This window comes from Labrus bergylta, chromosome 5 (genome assembly GCF_963930695.1).
Source record: "Labrus bergylta chromosome 5, fLabBer1.1, whole genome shotgun sequence".
Classification (NCBI taxonomy): domain Eukaryota; kingdom Metazoa; phylum Chordata; class Actinopteri; order Labriformes; family Labridae; genus Labrus; species Labrus bergylta.
In genome coordinates, this window is record NC_089199.1 from 27947996 (window position 1) to 27974100 (window position 26105).

General features: G+C 41.7%; 4 protein-coding genes across 6 annotated transcripts; 1 reads left to right on the forward strand and 3 right to left on the reverse strand.

Annotated features, from left to right (window-relative positions):
• Positions 1-6360: 6360 nt before the first annotated feature.
• On the reverse strand, positions 6361-10169 carry pdrg1 (p53 and DNA-damage regulated 1). Its single transcript, XM_020647366.3, has 5 exons — positions 10024-10169; positions 8850-8925; positions 8356-8430; positions 8188-8268; positions 6361-6868 (listed from the first exon to the last, which is right to left on the reverse strand). Exons 1-5 carry the CDS (start codon positions 10105-10107, stop codon positions 6786-6788), a joined length of 399 nt encoding a protein of 132 aa, XP_020503022.1. The 5' UTR covers positions 10108-10169; the 3' UTR covers positions 6361-6785.
• Positions 10170-11321: 1152 nt separating this feature from the next.
• LOC109994161 (serine/arginine repetitive matrix protein 4) lies at positions 11322-14568 on the reverse strand. Of its 2 annotated transcripts, none has more exons than XM_020647362.3 (4): positions 14350-14568; positions 13980-14067; positions 13218-13285; positions 11322-13120 (listed from the first exon to the last, which is right to left on the reverse strand). In XM_020647362.3, exons 1-4 carry the CDS (start codon positions 14463-14465, stop codon positions 11770-11772), a joined length of 1623 nt encoding a protein of 540 aa, XP_020503018.2. In that variant the 5' UTR covers positions 14466-14568; the 3' UTR covers positions 11322-11769. The 2 variants fall into 2 exon arrangements, with proteins under 2 accessions (XP_020503018.2, XP_020503017.2); XM_020647361.3 differs by having other exon boundaries at positions 11323-13120; positions 13980-14073.
• A 748-nt stretch (positions 14569-15316) lies between these two features.
• On the forward strand, positions 15317-20303 carry svbp (small vasohibin binding protein). Its single transcript, XM_020647360.3, has 3 exons — positions 15317-15469; positions 17657-17787; positions 17943-20303. The coding sequence occupies exons 2-3, from the start codon at positions 17674-17676 to the stop codon at positions 18027-18029; spliced, it is 201 nt and encodes a 66-aa protein (XP_020503016.1). The 5' UTR covers positions 15317-15469; positions 17657-17673; the 3' UTR covers positions 18030-20303.
• A 1018-nt stretch (positions 20304-21321) lies between these two features.
• fbxo2 (F-box protein 2) lies at positions 21322-25164 on the reverse strand. 2 transcript variants are annotated; one of them, XM_020647358.3, is made up of 6 exons: positions 25020-25164; positions 24059-24123; positions 23585-23711; positions 23405-23497; positions 23179-23317; positions 21322-21845 (listed from the first exon to the last, which is right to left on the reverse strand). In XM_020647358.3, the coding sequence occupies exons 2-6, from the start codon at positions 24093-24095 to the stop codon at positions 21711-21713; spliced, it is 531 nt and encodes a 176-aa protein (XP_020503014.1). In that variant the 5' UTR covers positions 24096-24123; positions 25020-25164; the 3' UTR covers positions 21322-21710. The 2 variants fall into 2 exon arrangements, with proteins under 2 accessions (XP_020503014.1, XP_065811422.1); XM_065955350.1 differs by lacking the exon at positions 25020-25164 and adding an exon at positions 24347-24501.
• Between the last annotated feature and the right edge of the window lie 941 nt (positions 25165-26105).

Sequence of the window (26105 nt, forward strand, 5' to 3'; positions counted from 1 at the left end):
ACTCTGAACTCTGTCTCTCTCTCTCTCTCCGCCCCCTGCTGATCCCCCCCTTTCCCCTGCATATCACCTCACACCCATCATCCCCCCACCACTCCTCCTGGTCACACACACACATCTCTCATCCACCTGTATTATTGTATTATAGTATGTTCATATTATGTCCATATTCTTTATATTATCTGTAAACTAGTATAGCATGCTCACTGCACCTTAATCTGTATATTATAATCCTAAGAATACACTTATATTTATAGCATCCCATTAATCCAGCCATCCATATATACACCTAATAATTCACTTTTTTTAGTCTACATCTGTAAATTTTGTAATTACTGTACATAGCACAGACTCTTGCACTTTCTGCTTATTTGCACTTCTGGTGAGATGCCAAACCTCATTTCGTTACTCTATACTTGTATATGTGTAATGACAATAAAGGTGAATCTCATCTCATCTCATCTCATCATCTCATGTCAGGACCCTTTAAATCATTTTGGGAACTGAAGTTGGCTTTCTCCCCTCACAAAATCTTCATGTAGGAAGTAACACCTCTTGCATAGCACATGAAAAGTTGAGCTTTTGCTGAAGAGCTAAGCAAATCACCAATGTTCTTAATACAGACAGAATTTCTGCTGCCCAACAACCCAATCAACATAATTAGATTCAATATTACAAAGGTTAACAAAAGGTCAATCCGTTGTCCTTGTGATTGAGGTTAAGGTAAGTGGAATGCAAACTCCACCTGTTAAATGTCATCCTTGAGAAGGAGGTAGATGACAATTGTAAATTAGGTTACACTGACAATACACAATGACCATAAACTTTAAATGATTAAAAGCAACACTCCATTCATGCAATTTCCTGAAGAAAAGTATTTATTATCGCCCAGCCATGTTTTCTTTTGTTTACATACAATGTTAATTGTGTTGGATCATTAGCTTCCCTGTCGACAGGTACTGACAGGAGGCGCGACAAGAACGCTGATCCAGGGCCTCCCAAAAAAATAAAATGAAAATGTTGTGACAGTGATAAGTGGAGGGTGAATAGTGCATTGTGTAAATGTGTCAGGTGTAACGTGTTTAGTGACAAACAATGTGCATGCGAGGTTCAAGTGACATGGAGGTGCTCTTCAAGAGGTGTAGTCGTGATCACACAGTGCAGGAATACAGACTTCAGGTGCTGAGACTGCAGCTGCGAACCGATCCCGAAGGCCATCAGCCACCTGAGGATGAGCCGGAGCATCAGGGTCAGCCTCATCCGCGTCCTGATCATCAGGATCAGGGTCAGCCTCATCCGCGTCCTGATCAGAAGGGGATTCCAGGTCCTCTGTACCCAGGCACAGGTTGTGCAGAACAGCACAGGAGGTTATCACCTCCACAGCAAATGGAATTCTCACTTGCATAGCCTTGAGGAAGATGGTCCGCCACCTTGTTTTCATGACCCCAAAGGCCTGCTCTACAACGAGCCTGGCTCTGGAGAGCTTGCCATTGAACCTGCGGTGTACAGGGCTCTGCACTGGCTCCCGATAGGGTGTAATGAGGGTGATGGGGTCTTGGATGCAGGGGTATCCACCGTCTCCAATGAGGAACCATGCCTGAGGGGGGTACAGCTGATGGACATACACATCAGAGTGCCTGAGGACACGTGCATCATGGACTGATCCAGGGTAACCCACGAAGATGTCCAGGAACTTCCCCCTGTGGTCACAGATGGCCTGGAACTGGATCGAGTGGAAGATGCCTGCTCGTGTGCTGCTGGTGCAACCACTCTCACATGGCAGCCATCGATGCTGCCAGCCACACGAGCAAACACTGCCGACCCCGCCAGGCGAGCAAAACCAGCACCAACTCTGTCCATCTCTGCAGCAGTGGGGAAACGGATCACCCGCTTCACAATGGCAAGGAGCCTCTTGCTGGCCTTGTGCACCAAGTCAAAGAATGTTTGCGTTGGAATTGCGAAAGCCTCTGCCACGACACGGTATGATGTGGCACTAGCCAGCCAGTAGAGGAACACCAGCATCTCCACTTCCCTGCCCCAGCCGTGGGTAGAGTGGTCCTCCTCCAAAGTAGCTGTGAGCAAGTTCAAGGCACCCCTGCTCAGGCGGAAATGTGGCCTTGTATCCTCACCACCAAAGTACAACCTCAGGTGTGGTACCCGGAGGTTTATTTGGCAGTATATGCCTCTAGCTCCCGTGGTATTCTGCAGGGAAAAGAAGGTTCTGAGTTAGAATCTGTGTAGTAATTTAGTTTACAATAGGCTGTTCAGTTAATGCAGGTATATCATATCAACGGCAAAACCAAATAACTGGAAACATTACATGGCTGGACTCACTCAGACAATAATTGCACATGGCGTTATTTTATATTCTTTGTCAATTGCAAACTATTAATAACTAGAAACAGTTTTTCCCAATGCCACACAGTTTTGATGTGCATTTGGTGTGTATACATGGAAATGTTTTCGGTAGCTGCATGCATGTATGGTCAAGTACAAGATAAACACTATATAACTAACTGCATTATGGTTAATAATAAGATGACCAACTTTAATCAGCTGACTATATAGCTAACGTTACCCTGCTCCAGTGTTTTACATGTGGTTGGCTTCATGATACTTTATTTATATTCATTCTTATGTAAACTCATTGTCTTGTAACTTCACACAGTGACCAAAGCTCCAATTCAACAATCAACCTGACTTTTCACTACTACCTGTGAAATAACTCACCTCTTCCATCAAGGCCAGGAGGAGAAAAAATCGTCTTCTCCGAGCTCTTCTCCTGGCTCGCCTTCTTCTCCCTAACACTAACTCCATAGCAACACGCTGCGGTGTCCACATGGTGAATGCAACTCAGAATTCGGATGTTGACAGCTGGCTTTTATTCTGTCAGCCACGGGGGCTTTCATGCTTTGGCCAAAGGGATCATTAGTGCCCTCATCTGAGTTGGGGTGTCAGTAACATGGGGTGGGCTAATGACGTCACTTCCATACTGAATGAATCAGACGAAGTAGGCATAAATATCTGCCTACTGTGTGTGCATACTGAATAGTAGGTACTAACAGTATGCAGCACGGATAGTGCATACTGCATACTGAAAGAGTCAGTATGTACTTGGCAATTCGGATACGGCCCTGGTTTCTCACTCTCTCCTTTCCCCCCTTGATTGGTTGTCGTTTGCACTCTGTCACTAATTAATTAGATTGAATTCACCTGCCTACTCCTTATTGAAGACTGCACTCCCTTGAACTCGTGTTTTTCATCCTCACATGGGGCGGCAGTTCAGCAATGCTTGGACTTTCAATCCCATGTGTGTCTTATGTTACCCTGATGGTTCACTTAACTTGAAAATACATAAACCTGTTACATTCTTGTATCCTGACCCGATGCCCCCATTCTTAACACTTGTCATTGTGGATTTGTGTAAAATTAGTGTGTACCACCAACCTGCCAATGAACTACAGATGGATAGTCGGAAAACATCCCAAGAGAGAGAAAGTGAGTGGGGAATGACATGCAGGAAAGGAGCCACGGATCACCTGGAGTACATCCTCCATCATCCTCAGCAATTTTGCAATGACAGCAGGAAACTTCCCGGATGGGGCCCCTTACGATAGCAATTACTCTCATTACTCAGCTTTGCAGAATGAAAGTCAGTGTAATAATTAAATGATGAATGGTTATTAAAGAAAGAGTGACAGACGGTGGTCGGAGGTGCCCCGGGGGGGGGGGGGGGGGCGCGCACACTTAACCACTATGCCACCAGCGCCCCTTTAGTTAGCCATGCATTTAAAGAATGACTGTGCTATATAAAGCTCTCTTTTTCTTAACTTCACTTTTACCTCAGCTGCTCCGCTACAGTGTTGAATAATCTGAGGTTTCTTCATTTCAAAAACAGCCAATAACTCGCAGTTAATCTTGATTCCAATTCTGAGGATTTGGATGACAAGAAGAACGACAGCTAAATAAGATCTTTTTCTCTAGAAAGCCATAAAACAGCTCAGCTTCGCAGCAGGAAGGAACCCGAAGCCACACACTCACACAAACTGATGACACGCCAAGAAAATTTCTCCAGGAGTTCAGTTTAGTTTGGAGTTAATAGTTCTGTAATCAAATCAGTGGATATACTCACATCTCCAAAGTAGTGTCACAGCTGTTAGTTTTACATCTTGTTCATCCAACTGTTTCAGCAGTATCACTGTTTTCTGGCACAAACACGGGTTCCTTTCCTAATCAGTGATTAATATGTCAATAGTGCGGAGGGGAAAAATCAGAGGCAGTGATTTGACCTTTGATACATCTCAACTCTTCGCTGTCACACCCAGCACAATTAAACATATTTTATGGATTTGTTTTCATTCCTTTTGGGGGCGTGAATATTTTCATCTCGTATGGGGTGGTAAAGCCAAACAACAGCCTTGTATAATCAATCATCGGTTTCAGAGAATGTTTTCTTGATTCACAGCTCGACGGCAGGTGGAAGAGAGTGTGTGTCACCCTCCTTAAACGAAACACTGTTGCATGTGTTGCTCCGTCTAATTGTCTTTCATTCGAGACGATCGGCAGGTTCCCATCCTTTTGACTCATTAATGTGTCACTCAGAGCCGCTTCCAGGTCTGAGAGCGGTGGCACGCAACCGAAGTCTGAAGAGAGAGGGAACCCACACCCACCCACCCCCCCCTCCCCACCCCCCCCCCCCCCCCTCCCCTGCACACACACAAACAATCATACCTACTGTGTGACTGTCCCCGTCTCTCCCTTTCACCCGCAGCCAGAGGCTATTCATGTCATGGCATGTCAGACCACGAGATGACACTGCCATACACACAGGTTTTTACAGTTTATGACCCTCAGGACGGCACGTTCGTTGTTTATCAAACACAATGTGACTGAGAAGGTGAGGTATGTCTCGTTCAAAGACAAAACTACAACACACACTGAATAATCAATTAGTTGGAAACACTCATGATCAAGTGCTTAATAAAGGACTTGAGGGGGAAAAAAAAGTTTCACAAGAAACATTTCACATCACGCGTTGGCAAACATGTTAAGACATCTGCAAAGATTGAGGGACTTGTTCAAATTCCAGGAGTAAATGCTGGAGTGTATTACATCGCCTATTATAAAACGATGCAATAGTAACGCCAGATAGGCTACACAAATATTTGTTGTGTCGATGTGGGGGCGCTGAGTTTATAAAGGCTGTTTTTTCTGCTGCACTATTGCACTCTACTGCCACCTTGTGGTTATGAAGCAACAATAAGGCTTTAGTTACCAAAGTTGTTGTTTAATGGAAAGCTGCAGGGTTACAGAGATTGGGTTTTCATCTTCACAGCCGTACTTTCCAGTTGTGGATTATGACATTGAACTCACCACAGTGAAGCTGTTGAAAAAGGTCAGTTGGCTCAATTCAATTTTCATCATTTTTCAAACATGCTGTATCTCAGCTGTGTGCAATTAAGGATTATTTACTGATGGTTTTATAACCTAATGAAGAAATAGTTCAACTAGAAAAGCTGCCTACTTGTTCAGGACCTGTTTCATTGATTGACCGTTTGTGCTTTGATTTACGCAGAAAACAAATTGCTAATGACTGGTTATGGTGGTTACTGGTAAATGGACTTGGAGCTTGTATAGCACTTTTCTAGTCTTCAGACTCCTCAAAGTGCTTTTACACCGCAGGTCACACCTACACATTCACACACACTGATGTCAGAGGCTGCTCTGTAGTGAGACCATTAGAAGTAACTAATCCATTCATACACATGCATACGCCTCCAACAAAGCAGAGGGAGCAATTCAGGGTTAAGTGTCTTGCCCAGGGACACATCGGACATGTGGCTGCAGGAGCTGGGGATTAAACCCCATACCTTCCAGGTGAGAGGCAACCAACTCTACAAACTGAGCCACAGCTCCCCCACGCCCACTGGGTTGTGTGTGTGTGTGTGTGTGTGTGTGTGTGTGTGTGTGTGTGTGTGTGTTGGGGGGAAAACCCAGGGGTTCTCCTGGTTAAATAAATATTATTTAAAAATTCCCTGTGACGTTTCACCTTCAGTCTGAATGTTGCGTGATCTCCCCTTTGTACCGTCTTCAGAAGTAGTAACAGAGTGTGTGTGTGTGTGTGTGTGTGTGTGTGTGTGTGTCTTGACCGTCTCCCGCTGTGCTGTACTGTACTGTGCTCCTTCGTGCTGCCGTGACGTCATAATCAATATAAAAGGTCTTCAGGCATGATCACAGCGGAGCTTCGTTACAGCGCTGTAGAGAAAATGCAATCTGAAAAGGCCAAGTGAGGATAAAAAGTTTTGTTTTTTTATGGAGTTGTTTGAGGTACTTGTCAATAGTAAGTGTATTACCCACAGGAGCTGCTGGTCAACAAGGTCGCTTTAATGAGAAACCAATCAGAGTGCAGGCACAGAAGCTAAAGATTACATCACTGCAGACACGGCAGATTTTAACACTTTTCAGAAAAAAACAACAACAAGCCAATGAAGGGGTAAGTTTAAGCTTGTTTAGAACTTCTTTACTTTTCAGTCAGTCAATATAATTTTTATTTTTTATCTTGAACACACTTCCCATCATGTCACAGGTCTTAAATGTCCAAGAGCAGAGTGTGTAGGAAGGTTATATAGATGTCAATCAAATCTGTACGATCGATCATCCAAGAGGCTGATTTGGTGTCTTCAGATCGTCCAGAGGTTTCCATGTCACAGATCCATCAGAAAGCTGCAGCTGAGTTATTCTGTTCACGTCTCTCTCTTCGTTCCTCTGTCCGCCGACAGATTCACATGTCATCTCTTTAAGAGGCCGTTTATAGCTTTAAGTTCGTCTGAAGACAGAGGGGAAAGGTTGTAGCCTCGCAGCTCAGGTTTTCCTGCAAACAAACAAAAAGACAAACAACGTGGTCACCTTTCAGAAGATTTCTGGATGGGTCTCAGTTTCAGACTCATCATTAAGTCCTAGACGTGCTGATATTTACAACATAGCAGCCCCTGAGAAGTTTCCTCTAACATTGGATTTTGTTCGTAAGGATAAGTGGAGGTCTTTGTCCCAAAATAATATGAAGGAATCTCCCCTTTTCGACTGATTTACCAGAGGAATAGTTACAAAATGCAACCCCTCCCTGTTTGTGTCTCCATGTCTGGAGCTGTCATTCTGAATGCAGGTTGTCCCTCTCCCAGCAGCTGAACCACACTGGGAGACTTTAGGAATTTAAAAACCCTTTCAGTAATAAAATGACATTACACTGGTTCACTGCTTGTTTTTCTGCCTGGTTTTCAAAAGGTACAAACGGGTAAGGGGTCAAACCTTAAGGGTCCAATCAACGGACATGAGGAATGTGACAACACAGACACAAAAAAAGCCTTTTAAAGCATCTTTATCAGAAACCCTGATGACTACAACATGAGGGCCATACCTACAGGATTTTATTTGGTTTAATTCACATAGCGCCCTCTGCTGGTGGCAGTGAGAAAGAGACCTGCTAGTGTTGTACAATGATGCTTAAATTAAATGTTATTTGACTGGTGAATAAATCTAGTAATATCGGCGGAAAATCAGCGATAAAATGAGTCAATAACGATATTCACAGGATATGCTAACATCGGCCGATATCATCGACTTGCAGATTAATCAGTCGGGCTCCAATAGTTAAAAAAGAAGCACTTACATCAAGGCTGTGGGGCCACAATAAATAACTAAACACATTCACTTTGTCCCTGGTCAAGTGTAGAGCTTAAGATTTAACAAATTTAAACTGCATGTTTTATCCATCTGCTCATCCACTTTTTGCAGAATCTCTGCTGGTTGCCAGACAACCTCAAGGTGACAACCGGGGAAGCCACTGAGTAGCTAATACTACCTTCATGTAACTGCCTATAAAAGCCCGTTATTTCACACTTCTCTTTGTGTGCAGTTTTAAATATGCTTTCAGTCTCAATTCAAAGCCGACTGTCTCACAACATAAGCTTCACCTGCAGAGATGAGAGCAGCAATCACAGGACAGTGGATAGAATCGAGGATCAGAGAGAGTGGGGAATGACATGCGGGAAAGAAGCCGCACAGGTTGGATTTGAAACCGGGGTGCCCGCTTAAAGTACTACAGCCTCTGTAGCACTAACCGCAGGGCTACAGGCGCCTCGAGAGCAGCAAACTTTTCATGTTATTCAGCAAGAAGGCAGTTTTCCCTCTTACCTTGGATCTCACTGAGATGATTGACTTTTGCTTTCAGCGCTTTGCGAAGGTCGTTGATCTCCTTGTCCAGCTGATCTTGGTCTAAAGGTGAAAGACCAACATAATAACACAGAAACAATATGTGTACCATACAGCTATTCAAATTTAGAGGGGATTTCTTTTTCTTACCTTTCTGTATCATCTCTCTCGTCTTCAGATTGGGGAATTTGATGAAAATGTTTCCCAAGCAAACCTTCACTTTCTCTGCAAACAACATCAATGCTTAGAATCAATTGAGGTATTGTAACAGTTGAAATGTGGACTGTACCTTTAAGACACTCAGTGGCTAAGTCACTAGACAGCGCCTTGTTTTTTATCCCTGAACTTAGTTTGATCGACCGATACTTGTAACCTACTTTCCCTATACCTCTCAACTCAACATTAATGTGATGGTTCTTGTGGACACTATATGCTCACATGTAGCCGTACAACATTTGTACAACGTTTTTTGTAATAAACTGTGAATATTCATATCTCAATAATGTTGAAATGCAATCGTTGCACTGCCCTGCCCGACTCATATCTATATACTAAGTTACATTTTCCAGGGAAGTCATTTTCATCACATAAGATACTGCTTCTGTAATATTCGTCATCCAATCAGATCACTCAGGGCTACTCACCGTTCTTTGACATTTCATTTTTCAGTGCATTCAACGCCTCTCTGTTCCTGTTTCTCTTGGTGTCCAGGTCCACTATCTGAAACATCCACAAGGCGCGTTGGTTATTAACATGAAACAGTAAATACGTCTGAAACACCAATGACTTTATTATCATGGGATGAAGAATAAAAAAAAAAAACTTAGAAGGACAAACTGGCTGCTGCATTGTTGTCAGAGAAGCCAGCACTTCAACATAACATGTTTCCTTAATATCTGATGATATAGTAATGTTATTTATGATTTAATTCAGTAGATATCTTTCATATTGCTCCTTTAATTCAGTCATTTTTCATGTTGGTGTTGATGCTGTGTAGCTGGCTGTTCATAAAAGTGCCTGTGTGGAATTTGGCCCATTTGAGTTTGAATTGAACTGACTTTTTTGTCATTTTTTTCCCCAGAAAAAAAAAAAATACATCGAGGTATTATTCATCACCATTCAGAAATAATATTGGGAAATTATTTGTGATCCATAACACCCAGTCCTGGTTGCAGCACAAATTAAAACAAATCTGTTGCTCTGATAGAGTTTACTTAATTCACTTTTGGGCAGCACTGCAGTGCCAGGGTCAATATTTTATTTTATTTTATTTTTATAAGAGTTTTTTATAATTTTAATGTCAATTTGGATAAATATTGGATTGTAAATATCAAATATAGTATCATAAATATAGTATAGCAAATTGTATATAGAGAGATTATAAGGAACACAGGAAGTTAATTTAATTTAATAATTATTAATTATTGAGCTGTGGAAAAGGAGTAGGATTAAATAAGTGTTATACTTCTTCCTCCTTTTCAGGCTTATCAACTGAATAAATGTAATTTTCTTTTTCTTTTTTTTGTGAAATAATTTGAACTTTTTTTTTTTTGTTTATTGTATTTTCATGCTTTTCATTTTGTTTTGTATTTTTTTATATGTTTGGTTTTATTTAATATGTCTGAAATACATTTAATCAATCAGTCAATCAAATCCAAGAAATTGAGCGACATTAAATGAAGCAGACGGAAAATCGAGGATCCATATTTGAGCTACTTAGCTTTGTGGCTAAAGCATGCTTGCTATTCCGTTTTCGTTCCGCTTTGTCGAGCTGCTCACACAACCAGCTCGTTGTTTAACAATAATGTATTTGTTTACCTGTTGTTTGGTAGTGAGAACATCCTCAGCTGCCTCTTCTACTTCTGTCAAATACTCCAAAACACGCAGCGATACCGCGTCCATGGTGGAGGACTGTGTCGCTACAAAAATACGTCCGGACAGAAACAACAACTTCTTCTTCTTTTCATTTTGCTTTAAAGGTGCGTTACCGCCACCTACCGGACTGGAGTGTAGAGCAGTAGATTGGCAGACAAAAAAAAAAAAAAAAGGAAATAAATTGGGGGTGAAAACAACTAAATTGTCTCCTGTTTCCTTAATACACTGATGTTTGTTTCCTTTGGTGTGTCTCCAAGCAGATGTGCTAAAGTGAAGTGTTTATTTTTAACCAAATCCTAGTTCCCTCCTTTCTTTCTCATATAGCCTTTACATTTAAACAGACTCAGATTGCCCACGACTGCATAGACGACACCTGCCAGTTGGATGTTTCCCTATTTATGCGAGTAGATTAATTTAGTTGGAAACAAAACCGATCGCAAAATAATGAGTCCCCCAAAAAAACTGTTCATCCTGAAACGTTTATTTAGACTTATCAGAAGAAAAATATGAATGTGTGAGTTCAGATTTACCATGAGGCATACACTGGCTAAGGTAGATAACGTTTTCTGATTAAGGTCAACTACAACAGTAGTTTTGGACGGAACATGTTGCAGACCCAATTGTTAAGGTGATATAACGTGAACATCTATTTAACTTGCTTTTAAAGACAAATGTCTACACAATGCACTTTATTTAAGGTTTAACTGATAAAAACCTTCATTCTGTATCTCAAACTAATGATTTTGACCTAATACAACAATGAAAGTTCACTTCCACCCCTCACATTTGTAATGCAGAATAAACACATCTGCTGCCTTTCACATGCTGGTTTATAGTATTTGATTATATACGTTACACCTGAACAAAATGCATGCTTGTGGATCTTTGCCATGCCTTGTTTTGAGGGATTAATCAGGAGAAAAATCTGACTTTTCTTCATCCAATGTGTAATCTGCTTCATGGAGATTTGTGTAAAGACCTTTGTGTGACTGCATCTAGATCTCTTGGATGGATGCACAAGCAGATTTATTTTTTTTGCATTATTTAAGGAGCTGTGCCTGTGCAGGTTTGGCTCTGTAATAATGGTAATAAAAATGAAAATGTCTGTAGTAGTAAATCCACCTGGCTGCGTCTTGTTCCAGGTGGAGTGATTATTTTTAAGTTTAATATGAGTTCAAGCTCTTAATACATGATCCTTGTAATGCCTTTGTGCACCTTAAATGAAAGAAAAGGTTGGATTTTCACACCTCCACATTCAAGCAGCGGGAGCGACCTGTGGTTGTACCTGCAGGAGCTGGACTCTATCAACCAACTCTACCACTGAGCCACAGCTGCCCCAAATATACAAATATGTTCAAACAGTATTTTAGTGACAGAGACCGTTTTGGTTGATTAAAGAACAAAAAGACTTTATTATAAATATCTACACATTTAAAAAAAAAAAAGCACATATGATCAGTGTGTGAACATTCAGTGCTGTGTTAGCTTATCGGACTGTAATCACAGCGTTGGATTTAACATGATGAAAACCTCCTGTGACACTTCACATCCTCCAATGAAAAAATACACTCCTCCTCCACTTTCTGTTAAACTTTTCAAAATCAAGAAAATGACTGAAATCATACATTCTGATAAAAAAAAAAAAAGTCTGCCACTCTGCCGTTATGTTCACATATACTCAAGTTGCTATTATGTAACAAATTCAACCTGTTTTGGTCGGTTTGATCTGGTCATTGGAGACATTTTCCCGGGTAAATTGTCCATTATTGCAGTGACAGCATCTGGTTTTATCTCCTGATCCTTGACCCCGGATGTCTTCCTGCACTCGGATCCTCCTCTTCTACACTCAGAACCGCTCCGTCTTTTCTCCGCTGCACCTTGCGTTCTCTCCACACCGCTTCTTCTCTGCTCTGAACCGCTCCTCCTCCTGAACCCCGCGGTCCTGTAGTCCCACACGTCCCACAGCGCTCCGAACGGGCCCCAAACGCTGCAGTCTCTGGGCGTGGAATGAGGCTTCATGTTAGCACCTTGAGCGGAGGTCCGGAGGTTTCCTGAGGCCTGCATTCTCCTCAGGTGGCTGTTGGTCCCCGTCGGACTGCTGAATCTCTGCGCTCGGGAACCCGAGCTCCTCTCGGATGATTGCACCCGACTCTCGCTGTAGCTCCTTTTGGGAAGCGAGGTCGGCCCCCTCTGCTCCAGCGTCGGACTTAGCCTGGACTGACGAGTGTGGCTGTGCGTGGGAAGGCAGCACGACGTCCCACAAGAGGCGGCGTAGCGGATTCGGCAGAGAGTGCAGGCACAGCCGGATAGCAGGGCAGAGTGGCTGGCCAGAGATGAGAGTAAGGTGAGGGGGAAGGCACGCTGACTTTGGAGGATGCACTTAGGAGAGCTGAGGCGTGAGGTGGCAGCAGCAGCAGGCGACCTGTGGCAGCCGGATATCACCTCCGACACCGCTGACTTCCCGCTCTCCTCCTGCACAGTCTGAATCTGACACCACTCGAGCTGCAGCAGCCTTTCCAAGTACCTCTCCAAAGGGCCCACAGCTCTGGGTCGAGGGCCCCCGCGGCCCTCCACGTTGTAGAAGACGGCCAGCTGACTGAGGCTCCAGGAGTTGAACGGAGGAGGGAGGAAGTCGGGGAAGTCGAAACCCCCGTCGCCGCGTCCTCTTGGCCTGCGGATGCGAGACGAGCGCTTTTCGTCCTCGATGACTTCCGGTCTCAGGTCAAGCTGTGGAGGGTCCCAACGAGATGGCGACACAGGAAGTCTCTCAGACTCGGACAAGTCGGTGTCACTGTCGCCGTCGTCACAGCCGCTCATACTGGAGACCGCCGAGTTAAGCGAAAGGCTGTTTAGCACATCTGCTGGAGTTGCCTCAGACGGCCGATGGCAGGGAAAGGCCGGCGTGTGTCTGCTCCCTCTGTAGCCGCTGTGCTTGTGTTCTCTGTGGCTGCAGCGCTGAGCGGCAGGCTGCACCGCTGGCTCCGTACTTTTCTCTCCGGGGGATGACGTTTGGGATTTTGACTCCGAGGTTGCCTGAGCACTACGAGGAAAAATAATACCATTAGAATACAATCAACATCCACACACAACAGAATGGGAATACTTTTTTTTTTTTTTAAAAAGGAGAGCAATCTCACCTTTGATGAGAGGTTTTGCGTTTGGTCGAGGGGGTGTGGGGCTTGTGCCTTCTTCTCTGCTGCAGCCTCTGTAATCAAAGACAGACACAGTTAAGTGCTCAGTTGTTTCTATTTATAGCTCGTGATTATTCACACTTTACACACATAAGATAAGATAAGATATACTTTATTCATCCCAGCAGGGAAATGTAGGTGTTCCAGCAGCCAGCATACATACAAACACACATCACAACTCATATACACATACATATCCCACCCATACAAAAAAACATGAGCCCACAATACATAGCCAGGATAAAAAAAAAAAGTGGTATGGATGGTCCATGTGCATAAGTATGATAGATAAATAAAGAATTATGATAAAACAGTCAATATACAGGTGCAAAATACAGTTTGATATATGCAGCTCAGGCTAAAGTTTAAAAGTCTTCTGTCCTTACTTAAAGGGGAGTCATTATAAAGTGCAGTACACAGAGGTGAAACTTAAAACAGTCAATTACACTAAAAATAGTTCATGATAAAAAAAAAAGGTGGCCATTAATTATGTGAACATTTTAAAGGAATAACAAGCCCATTGCTATAAGAATAGCCCAAGTTATTAAACGACAACAAGATGACGGTCATTCAATTCAATTTAAAAATAGAGTGCTAAGAAAAGCAGGCGTAGTGACAACATTAGAAAGTCTTACTGATTCCACATCAAATATCTGCAATACATTTTTTTTTGAGGCAATCAATTAAAATGGTTAAAGTTCTGCTTACCTTCTCATTATTATTGTCCTGACTTGGGGATGAATACTGGGGCAGCTGGGGCAGCTGGGGCTTCTTTTGTGACTGCCGCCTTCCCATTCTGTTGCTTTGAACAGGAGAAGAAATATTAAATATTAAACATTACCAATGACCTAAATATCACAGCGGGGGAAAACACAAATGATATGTTGTAGGATTTATCAATGCACTGCCTTATGTTAGGTTTCTCTATTGTTATATCACACATATATGACAAAGGCAGAGTGTGTAATCATCAAAACAACACGGGAGTCGTGAATCTCTCTGCACCTTACAGACCCACGCCCACATCTCTGAAATCCACATTTCTTTCTTAAATAATGACTTATATATCCCACGCTACCTGTCCACATTAGGCCTGTTGTTGCTCCACACCGCCTTCTTCTTGCACCCCCTCTCCCTGATGGAGACCTTCTCCTGGCATTGTTGTGGCACTCGCTCCAGCAGAACTGTGCCCATCCCCACTCACAGAAGGCACCAATAATAAGGGGGAGTGGGATGTTCAATCGGAAAGTGGCGGTGCGATCGTAATGCAGGGCCGAAATGCTAAACAAAAAAAAAAAAAAAAAAAAAAGGGGAGGGTGGGGGATTTTTTCTGCAAAAAAACATGTCGGCGCAATGCAGGTTCAGCTGCAGTCCAGCAGAGGGCGGTGTTGGTTCATACAGTGCGGTGATCCTTGGCCCACCTGTTCAGCAGGGATGGGCAATTTTGGTCACAGCAAGGGCCACATTTATTTAATTCTCACTGCCAGAGGGCCACATAGTAAGTAAAAAAAACAATTACAATGAATTATGTCTCAAATTTAACTCAACATGTATCAGTGATGAAATATTATTATGGACATATTTCTGTTTTTTCATGATTTCATGGCAGATTTTGTCATGTTTTCTTCATGTTTTCTAATTAATTGATATTTAAAAATTGATCTGAGGGCCACGTTGAGGGTTGATTGGGGCCGCATGTGGCCCCCGGGCCGCCAGTTGCCCCACCCCTGCTGTTTAAGCATGGACTGTAAATATCAAAGGGGGAGGATACATCCGCAAGAGGACCCTGTTTGCATCTCGTGTTGACCCTGAGAACACTCTGGTTTCTTTCAGTTTGTGATGTTGGTGCCAGGGGATTTCAACCAGTCACCTTTAGGTCACTCCATCTTCTACCCAGGAACTGTGAGCCAAAGCTATCAAAACACAAACTACGACAAAAAGGTCGTCCAGTCTAGTTTTAAACGTGACACTCATATTTTAATACAGTCGAAACCCAAAGAAATCCGCAGCTACTGTAAGGTTTTGACACGATCCCGGAACCTTTCATACACACGCTTGTGCTGCATACCCGGATGTGTTTATCGGTGACACCCGGGTAACAGCTGTTTGAAGCTTGCTTGCTAGCTGAATCTTGAGCAAATAATTTATTTTCGGCCTTGAATACGACACGACAGCGAGCCAGTACCCGGAGTTAAGAGGTAATGTTCAGTCGATATGTCTTTATTTATAAGGAAACGACACCCACAACTTGACTTTAAGCCAAATACGTGAGTTTCTTGAGAGTCTGCGGAGGTTATTTCGACACTTTAAGTTCATCTCTGTCAGCGGGATGTTGTATTTAACTCATCAGAAAATACTGATAAACATACAAACATCTTTTAGTGACCCTTACGTGACCTGTGACCTCTCTACGACCCCGCTCAGAGACAATAATACGTCCTGTGAGTAGACAATGTGACCACATTATAAACACGACCTGTAAGGCCTCTGATGTGAAGCAGTGGTTACCATAGTAACCACCAAGAGGGGGGAGAGGGGGGGGGGTTAATAAACAAATAAACGAACTAACTAAACATTTAAAATCATTTAAAAATTGTAAAAAAAAAGTTCAGATTTCAAACTAAATCAACAAGTGAAATAAAAATATGTTTGATAAAATAATTTGTTTGATAAAATAATATGTTAGATATAAAAATATGTTTGATATAATAATATGTTAGATATAATAATATGTTAGATATAAAAATATGTTTGATATAAAAATATGTTAGATATAATAATATGTTAGATATAATATGTTTGATATAATAATATGTTAGATATAATAATATGTTTGATATAATAATATGTTTGATATAATAATATGTTAGATATAATATGTTTGATATAATAATATGTTTGATATAATAATATGTTTGATATAAAAATATGTTTGATATAAAAATATGTTAGATATAATAATATGTTAGATATAATATGTTTGATATAATAATATGTTTGATATAATAATATGTTAGATATAATATGTTTGATATAATAATATGTTTGATATAATAATATGTTTGATATAAAAATATGTTTGATATAAAAATATGTTAGATATAATAATATGTTAGATATACAACAACACTACAATGTGAGTTTGCACATGACACTACAATGTAGACGTCTGCTGCTCTTGACACATAAAGATGCACACACCTTAAGATTTCATTATGTTTTGATCCCTTGCGGGGAAGTACACACACACACACACACACACACACACACACACACACACACACACACACACACACACACACACACACACAGGATCCTATGGGCATGCACTAATGGATAGATGTCAGAGTGACGAAGCTGCTATATTTCCATATTTGACCCTCCGGTTCCCAACCCAAGTCCCTACAGACTGAGCTACTGCCGCCACCTGTGTGTGTACAGTTTGAAATGTCCACACAGTGCTGAAGTCTAAAAATGGGAATGACTTGTATTCTGCTATTGTAAATGAATGTGATGTTTTTTAGACTGCTGTATTCTTTTGAGTTGTTTTGTTGTGTTTGAATGGGCCTGCGTGTGCATGACTGTGTGCTACGTTATACCTTAAACACCCCCAAGTAGCGTTGGGGTCCTCAGTCTCTGGCACCCTTATTTTGGTGGTTGCAAGCCGGAAAAGTTTGGTAACCCCCGCTGTTAAGAACTGTCTAACTCAACACTGACTGGAGTAACATTCAGAGAAGGTTCATGTCGTAATTCATGCAAATATAATGTCTACTGTTTTTGAAGCAGCTTGTAAGTTATGTGAGGGAAATAGAAAGCTTCTGTTGATGATTCTTGTGTTTGGTTTACCTTTGTGTTCAGGTGTTTCAGATTGTAAGAAATCTTCTGTTTCGGCGGTTGTGACTCAGTGGTGGAGTCGGTCGTCTCTCATCTGGAAGGTCAGGGGTTCAATCTCCTGCAGCCACATGTTCATGTGTCCTTGGGCAAGACACTTAAACCCAAGTTGTTCCCGCTGCTGCATCAGCGGCGTATTCATGGATTAGTACATACTGATGGACACGTTACATATCAGTGTGTGAATGTGGTGTCAACAGCGCTTTGAGTTGTCAGAAGACTGGAAAAGCTCTTTAGGGTGTTTCAGGGTCTCCACGACAGATGCATATTTACTTCTTACACCTGGCATCGACTCGTGCTTTTATTTTATCAGAGATAACCTGATTAGGACATCAGAATATCAGAATACAAGTTTCAGGTTACATAATTTACATATTAAGCAATACTACAGGTCTGTTGGGCAGTGGGCCCACCAGAGAATAAACCTTCATAGAGGCAAATAAGGTGGTGAACAAACACATCTGGAATGACCTACCTGTTCCATCTGTTCTTAGATTGAAGGACTGTCAGCATGGAGCCTGCCTGCCGTAAAGACAAACCGAAGCTGAACTCTACCCCGACAAGAGGAGACCGAGCCAAGCAGAAATCTGCACAACAAGAGCTCAAACAGCGGCAGAGAGCCGAGGTGACCCACCTTTCCTGTTTATAATCCTGGTGCATTTGCGATACACCAGCATCACCTCCCAAGAGACTTCACGTGTGTCTAATGCATTTCCTTTAGAATAACACCTTACCCCTGTTTAATTAAGTGTGTTTTCTGTCACCCCCCTTTATTTCCAGATTTATGCCTTGAACAAAGTGATGACGGAGTTGGAACAGCAGCAGTTTGAGGCCTTTTGTAAACAGATGCAGTCACAAGGAGAATGATGAGTCCCGCCTTCCTCTCTCCCCTGGACCAGGAGCCAATCACCTTCTGAGCACACAATGTACGCACACCGCTGCAGAGTTACAATCACGCGCTCTCTGAAGTTCAACGGGACAATTTCACTGACTCAAAATGTCTGACTCAGCCGCCTGTCTGTGCGAGAGATGACTGTAAGCTTTGTTTGACCATATGACCGTCAGGAAGATGAATCACATATTTCATATGAATACATGATCAGACCTGCGCTTGCAAGCTCCCTTTGTAGTACCCTTAGTAGTAACCTTTAAATGTACATTTGTTTATTTGGAATTTGAACAAGTCAAACTGATTATCAGCTGAACATAACCCATTCAGGAGGCGTCGTGTTATTTGCCTCAGAGGGGTAAGTTATTCACTGTTCTTCTATTCTTTGGTGACTCTCTAAGTCAGAGACCAACCAGTTCAAAGCGAGTTATGGAGCTCTGGTGTTTTCTTTCTGTTTATGCAGAAAAATAGATCAAGATTTGTTACTTTAACTCATTAAGCCCAGTGAGTAGATTAGAGCCACGTTAATGCATGAATAGATCTACATGTTGAAAAGAACAAAGACATGATACAAACAATACATAAGTCATTTACATCAAAATGTTTTTAAAATGTGATAAAAAGAGCTCCACAGGTTCTGTACTCGGTTGTATTTCAGCAGCCACACAAAGCTTCAACAAAGAAAACTCCAGCAGCTGATATTTGATTTTATATGTCCCTCTTGTATTTGTGCAAAAATTAAACCAAATGTTTTTTTTTGTCTATTTATTAAATCTGGAATACTGTCGTTTTGGTGAATGCACATTTCATGGTGCAGTTTATATAAAAGTCCTTATTTTGTGTCTGCTGGTGGATCGAGTGCTTTAACTTCACGGCTGATATTGAAACATTTTAGAGAAGTTAAAGTGAAGTGATTGGAAATCTCGGAGTAAAAATGTTACTTTCTTTTACCTGATGTGGGTCAGGAGAAGATGTGTCACCTGATCCCCTTAATTATGTGGTAACGCTGCACATGGCCATCTCTCTCAGTTAGTCTCCAGTTATTTTAATCCTAAAACACATTCAGAACAGTCACACTGAATTAGGTGTTTGTAAGATGCATCTGTCAAGTTGTTCTCTGCGTTTGACACAGAGTCGTGGTGGTTGGAATTTTGATGTTCTGTCACTTTTTTCTCTTTTGGCTTTACAGTTTTAATTCTGGCAGTGCAACTTTTTGATCATGTTTTTTCAAAAGGTTTATTTTGGGGCTTTTTATTCCTTTATTTAGAAACAGGACAGTGGAGAGAGAGAGAGAGAGAGAGAGAGAGAGAGAGAGAGAGAGAGTGGGGAATGACATGCAGGAAAGGAGCAACAGGTCAGATCTGAACTTGGGCTGCCTGCGTGGAGGACTATAGCCTCCATACATGGGGCGCACTAACCACTAAGCTACCGGCGCTCTGATCATGTTGTTCTTAAAGATAAATGGAGGATGGAGTGACCATGATAAGACAGATAAAGACTAACTGTCCACCTTCTTACCTGCTGACTCACCTTCAATCAAATAGAAGGTGGAATGAAAGGTCATTCTCCAGTGATCGACGGGTATTTTTGGAGTCCATTATTTCAGTTTGGTTTATATGAGGTGGTTAGTAATACAGTAGTCTTGACAGTGAGTTCAGCTAAACCAGCCAGGGGACTGACATGGTAAATACCCAGGGTTGTGCTGTGGACAGGAGCACCAGCACAAGAGTCTATGAGCCACCAAAGAAATCGGAAATCAGATCAATGCCAATTTAAAGTTTTCACCTCTGTACAATTACATCAAAACAGCTCATTTCTATGACTAACATTTTCAAAGTAGAATTTTTGTGTCATCCGGCCCGCTTCTCGTAAACAAAAGCCCTGCTGCCCTTAAACTACTTTGAGAAATACACTGAGTTTTAAAAAAGTACCTCAAACTACCGCACTCTAAAAAAAATCCAGACTACCCCTTTAATGTATCTTTAAAAACAGACTGTTCTGTTATGTGCAGATGTTAACGGTGCTCACTTTGAACACTCATATGAATGAGGTCATTCGCTGCCCACTGGCCCGCACATGATATGTAGTGAATTTTACTTTAACATTTACAAGTTTAAAAAAAAAATCAAAACCACGTCTTTCTATGATTTTAATTGTTAAATATTTATAGTCTTTACGGGCCTATGTTCATTTTCACTTAAGTTATAAAATGTTATTTTAATACAACATTAAAGTTTGTTTTTTGTGCTTTTTTACTGTCTGCATTTTATCAATCTACACTAAAAAAAAAAACTGGATTATGATCGTGGCTACATGTCTATTTCTATCTTAAAAGTTGTTACCAAGGTAAAAAGGATACACATGAGTTAAAACATCAGTACTGACAATCTAATAATACAATATGTGATATAACACTCATAAGATATTTAGGAAGTTTAGATTATTGCACGTTCCCTTAAGTGTAAATTTGATTTCAGGACTTTAGCAGCAAAATCAGGGGAGTTAAAGTGAAGCCAATGTGTTAGTGCAAAAAAAAAAAAAGCAGTTCCTCGAGTGTCCACTAGAGGCTGGCTACAAAAGCCAAGGAATCCCCATTAAATCCCATATTAAAAAGCCCATTTTAACACCATGAATAAACGTGTTTAGAGCCTGAATCAGAGAACTAATTAAGTATGGGTCGCTTCTGTCTTTTACCCCCGGTTGAATTTTTGTAACACATCTGTTTTGATTCTATTGAGCCTAAAAGTTATTCTTTAATTTGCGTGATTAAGGGCGAGGTTGAGTCGACAGGCAGGCCGGCTTGTCTTAGCTGTTTGCCAGGAGGCTTAATGCCTACACTACATCTTTGCCTGTGTTTAGATTGATCAAACACTAGGTTGAGAGCATTTCTAACATGGCCACCGCTAAGTTGTTGGGCTTCAGAAACAGATATGTAAAGTCTCTGAGTCGACGTCCATGTTCTATACATCTACGATCTTGTAGTTAATCATACATTTGAATACAAAAAGATCCTAATCTTAGAACAAACTAGAACTGCTAGGATATAAAAATTGTGGAGTAAAAAGGACTCAAGTATAAGTGTAAACTGTAAAATGATCAAATCAAATAAAAAGTGGAAAAAGTACCTTGAAATAGAACCCAGAATCTTCTACCAGCCTACATATCTCTACCTGTTCAGTTCTAGCAGCTGGATAGATGAATCACAACCCCACAGCATCGATCTGTGTTTACAGATCTTAAAGTGAATATCCAACAAAACAGGCGGTGATGTAATGTACAACAGTTTTCATCTTTTTAATTCCAGTATACAACTACCCCACACACCATACAACACATCATTTATTTTAACACCAGGGTAAGTCACTGTCCAGAGGTAGAAGTTAAGAAGTCATGATTCACGACTATTTCAAGCAGCAGATTTCTAAAGTTAGTAAAGCTAACATGCCACCATGATAGGGTTTTTTTTTAAACTGTAACTACAGTCTTCGGTGTAGCAGTATGTTTCTACAGCATTTATAGATTGTGCATAAGGCAAAGCTGGTCCTCTAGAAACCTTGAAACCTATACTACACTGTGTCACTCAGGAGTTCTCATATCACCCCCCTCCTTACTCCTTTAGCTCTCTGACTCCCGTCACCTTCACGACCTTCCCTTTCTAATCAAACCTCGAGAGTAACAGAGCTTCCAGTGACCCGGACTCCGAACCAGCCGTCCCAGAACTTGGAGTCTTGTCCGCCGTGTTCAAAGGAAATGAAACGCATCCCGGGGCCGTAGTCAGAAAATGTATGGATTACCTGTAATTCAAAGAAAGACAAAAACACTGTGGTGATCAGTGCAGTTATAGGACGAGACTGTCCAGAATCAATATTCAGTCAGGATGCACTTTTATTAAACCCAAAACAACATGTCTACTGAAGTTAAAGCCCCCTGAGACCTCGCTAAAGAATGATTGGAAAAGGTCATCTCATGTTTTTATGGAAGGGAGTGCAGGTTATATAGGTTAAAGGTTACAGGTTAACAGATGGATCCAAAGATATTGGACTTGGATGCAGGAAAATGTTTGCATCCTGTTTATAAATCAACTTTGTTAAATGAAATCTTAAAAAAAAGAAAAAGATTATCACCTGAAGAAGACATCAGGTCGAAACGTTTAAAAAAAACAACTTTTTTTGTGGCATTTGAGCGAGTGTGCGGGCCAATCATCTTCCCCTACGTGATGTATTAGGCTTACGTTTAACTACCTCCTTTTTCTAACTTGTTAAATGGACCATGAACACTATCTTTCCTTAACATTTAGCAGGAGGTCATCATAACTGTAACCACGGTAACGACTAGGCTACGTCTGCATTTTGCTCGGCATGGAAAAAACACAGGCCTCACGTTCATCTGAGAGGCAAAGGCAAGACTTTGCCCCCCTCCCTTTGAACCCCCCCCCCCCCCCATGTGGACAGTGCACTTCCTATGTTACTTTTTAACAAGAAGATTCAATCTTTGTTATTAGCCTCAGAATCAGAAACAGCTTCAGGTGTGTGCGCACAAACAAGGAAGTTCACTTTGCTCTCAATGTACAAGCATTCAAATGTAACTAATATGTACTAAAGCCTAAATTAGACAACAGTGCAGTGGTAAGAAGTGCAAAGGATACTGAATTAAACATGATATTGTGTAATTATGTTACACATGGGATAGTTTACATGAGGTCGATAGAATAGAGGCTAATGACAGGTAAAGGGGGAAAGACGTGTGTGTCCATAAAAATCTCACTTACAGGCACAGTAGGTGTTGGTGTTGTGTCACAGAATATCACACAACGTGCCACAAGACGAATTTGAGCGTTAAAATTCAGTCAGTGTGCAGTTTTTGGGTGTCTCATAAGTTTTCAATCACACCGTTAAACCTGACCAACAGTTTGTCCTCGGATGAGGTCCATTGTGTTTTTCCAGTCAGAAATTGTGAATGTGTGTTTAGCATTATGTTCTCATGTACCAGTGATAGTTACAGAGTCATAGCATTGAAAAATAAACATGGTGTTATTGAACACAGTAGTTCTTCTAGATGAAGGGTCTCACTGCCATCACCTCATCTATGTCCCTTTACTCTCAGACTTGCAGAGCGGTATCTGTTTACCTGTTTCCATGAGCAGTCGTCACAGTCGGGGTCGAGGGTCACTGGCTCAGGTTTGAACTCTTGTAAGACCTCCTGATTATCGTCCAACAGGCAGACGCTCATTTGATAAGTGCAGCCACAATCTGTCCTCCCGCAGTACCTGCAGGATGAGCCCACATTAGTCAGCAGTCACTTTCAAAAAGAAATGTGCTCCAGTCCGCCCCGTCATGTCCACCCTCTGTCTTACCAGTCCTCCACTGTGACTGCAGGCTCAGCGTCCAACTGTTCTTCAGTGTAACCCTCGGCTAACAAGTCGACCACCTGTCTCTTCAGACACAGCCTATAGGACACACACAGAGTTAGTCAGAGAAAGACACTGGAGGACTCTATGAAGTCAACTCATCCACTTAACTCATCGAGCACTCACTCAAAGGAGGTCGCAAAGTATTTGGTCACTCCGTCGCTGCAGAAGTCGAAGCCACAGTCTCCCGGCATTTCCTCCACCTTCCACTGACTCCCTCCGTTCTCCGTCAGCTCCCAGAACTCCAGCTCCTCTGGGATGGAAACGCACAGTCTAATGGCGTTAATAGTAGCATTTCATATTTTCTACCATGTGTCCCAACACATTTTAACTGATGGTGTCAAACAGCAACATAATGATGTTTACTGGAGACTGCATGGCACACCTGCAGCTTGCTGATAATATTATGGACTGAGACTGAGGACAGGTATAAATATAAGTCTTGTCAGGTACTGAATATATTTAAATATTTAAATCCAGCCTAGCTCACATTAGTTACATAATCGGTATGCATATAGTCGGCCTGCACATGGAGTACAAACGGAGATACACACGGCCTGGGCCTGCTGTGAATCCTACATAAAACAAAACAAATCTTACCTTCCCCACTGGGATTCTTCAGCAGGTTTCTGGCCATGATACTGCTCAAACAGAGAGGATAGAGCCTTAACAGGAAAAACAGGGAACAGAAACATAGATCAATAAGTGTTCCTGCTGCAGTATTTATCAGGCTCTTTAGATCCACTCTAAATCGATCTTTCTTTGGTCCAAACAAAACTGCATTTGCAACTTCTCCAGGAGCACGCCAAGCCTTCCATATGAAACTCCGCACAAAAACAAACACCTGTCTTAGAATGAAGGCAACACAGCTGACATCTTAAGACTTACATGTATAGTGGTAACAGTTAAGTTTTGATCTCTTGAAAAGTGTCTCGATACACAAATGTGTTGCTACCAACAAACACTGTGCTGTCCAGTATAAGAGGTTAAAAATAAAGCGCCCAATACGAGGCTGGACCCAGTGTCCCAAAGCAGGCCAGGTCCTCCACAGATTCCAAACCCCCAAACAGTAATACCCTCTGTGCTGACTCACTGCACAACAGACGGGGCAAAGCCATCCCTCTTAACATGCTGAATAGAAGGTATCACAGAGGATCAGTCGGTCATCAAACAAACATCAGTCAGCAGGAAAACAACCTGCGCTAGAATGTTTGAGGTTGGATCATATGTTGAAATGTTTTTTTGTTTTTTTTTACTTTACAGCACAAACGATAACTGTTAGAAAGTAAAAAAGGAAAGTGTCATTTCATGCTCTGTTGGAGCACAGTGCATTGAAGTGTCTCTTATCTGAGGCGCAGAGAACAGACAAGGCTTTGTGTTCACCGAATTCCACTTGTGTGTTTGTCCTGCATTTTCTCTGCCTACTGGAGCTTTAAACAGCTGAGTCATCTGCCTCTGCAGAGGAACTAAAGATGCAGTGCGAGCACATTCAGGTCAGGCTGTACTGTAAATTACATACTGCACTCTGTCTTATTATAAGGTATAAAGATATGTTACTCACAGCCAGAGGAAGGCAAGTGGGAACTTCTCTTTCGTCTGTGTGCTTCTCTGAGTAACACTTGAGCTCCACTGCAGGATAGCGCCCTCATGACAGAGTGGGTTTTATAACCAGGACACACACACACACGCACACGCAGTGAGAGGGGAGGGAGGAAGAGGAGGAGGAGGAGGAGGAAGAGGAGAGAAACCAAACACCCTGTCTGCAGGAAGGAGCATCAAACGCAGCAGAAACACTCATGCACACACTCAGCACAAATGTCAGTCAGAGTTCAAACATGAAAACCAACAGTGTAAATAAAAAGTCGTTTATTTTCTGTAAAGGTTAGAAATGTTAATTTGCCTCACTGGCCCAGTTATTATATCACCTCATACACTTGAATTTTGCCCAATCAGCATTTAAAAATGAACATTTAAGCCGACGCAGGACAATTATTTAAATGTGCACTAATTGTCATGATTTTGTGAGTTTCCAGTATTTTCCTTGTGTTGCTTGTTTCCCTTGGGTTGATGGGTTCCTAGGTTTGTCTTCAGTGTTTCCTGTTTTTATTTTTGTAGTTTCTTATCCTTGTGTTTCTTTGTTCTAGTGGTAATGTTACATTCTTGAGTTCTCTGTGTATCTTAGTGTTTCTTGATTCATGTTGTAGTTCTAGTCTTCAGTGTTTCTTGTCTTGTGTTTATTCCTGCCTCTGTGTGTTTAGTCTCATTAGTCTCACCTGTGTCTGATTACCCCCGTGTCTATTTAGTCTCTGTGTTTCTTCACGTCTCTGTCAGTTCATTGCTGTATGTGAGTCTATGTTGGATGTTGGATGTTGGATGTTGGATGTTGGATGTTGGATGTTGGATGTTGGATGTTGGATGTTGGATGTTGGTCGTCTTCTGCTCTAATGTTTTGACTTTTAGTTTTTGGTTTAAAGACATTTTTTTGCCTTCTGCCTTTTTGTTAAATTAAATCTTTTTGGGTATTCTGCACTTGGGTCCACCTCCCTTGTTTTTCCACAACCGTGACACTAATAAGGTCCTGATATGAATCCTTACTACAAGCTTGAAGCGTCTATGTAAATTGGAACGAATTGGGTCATGATTTTTG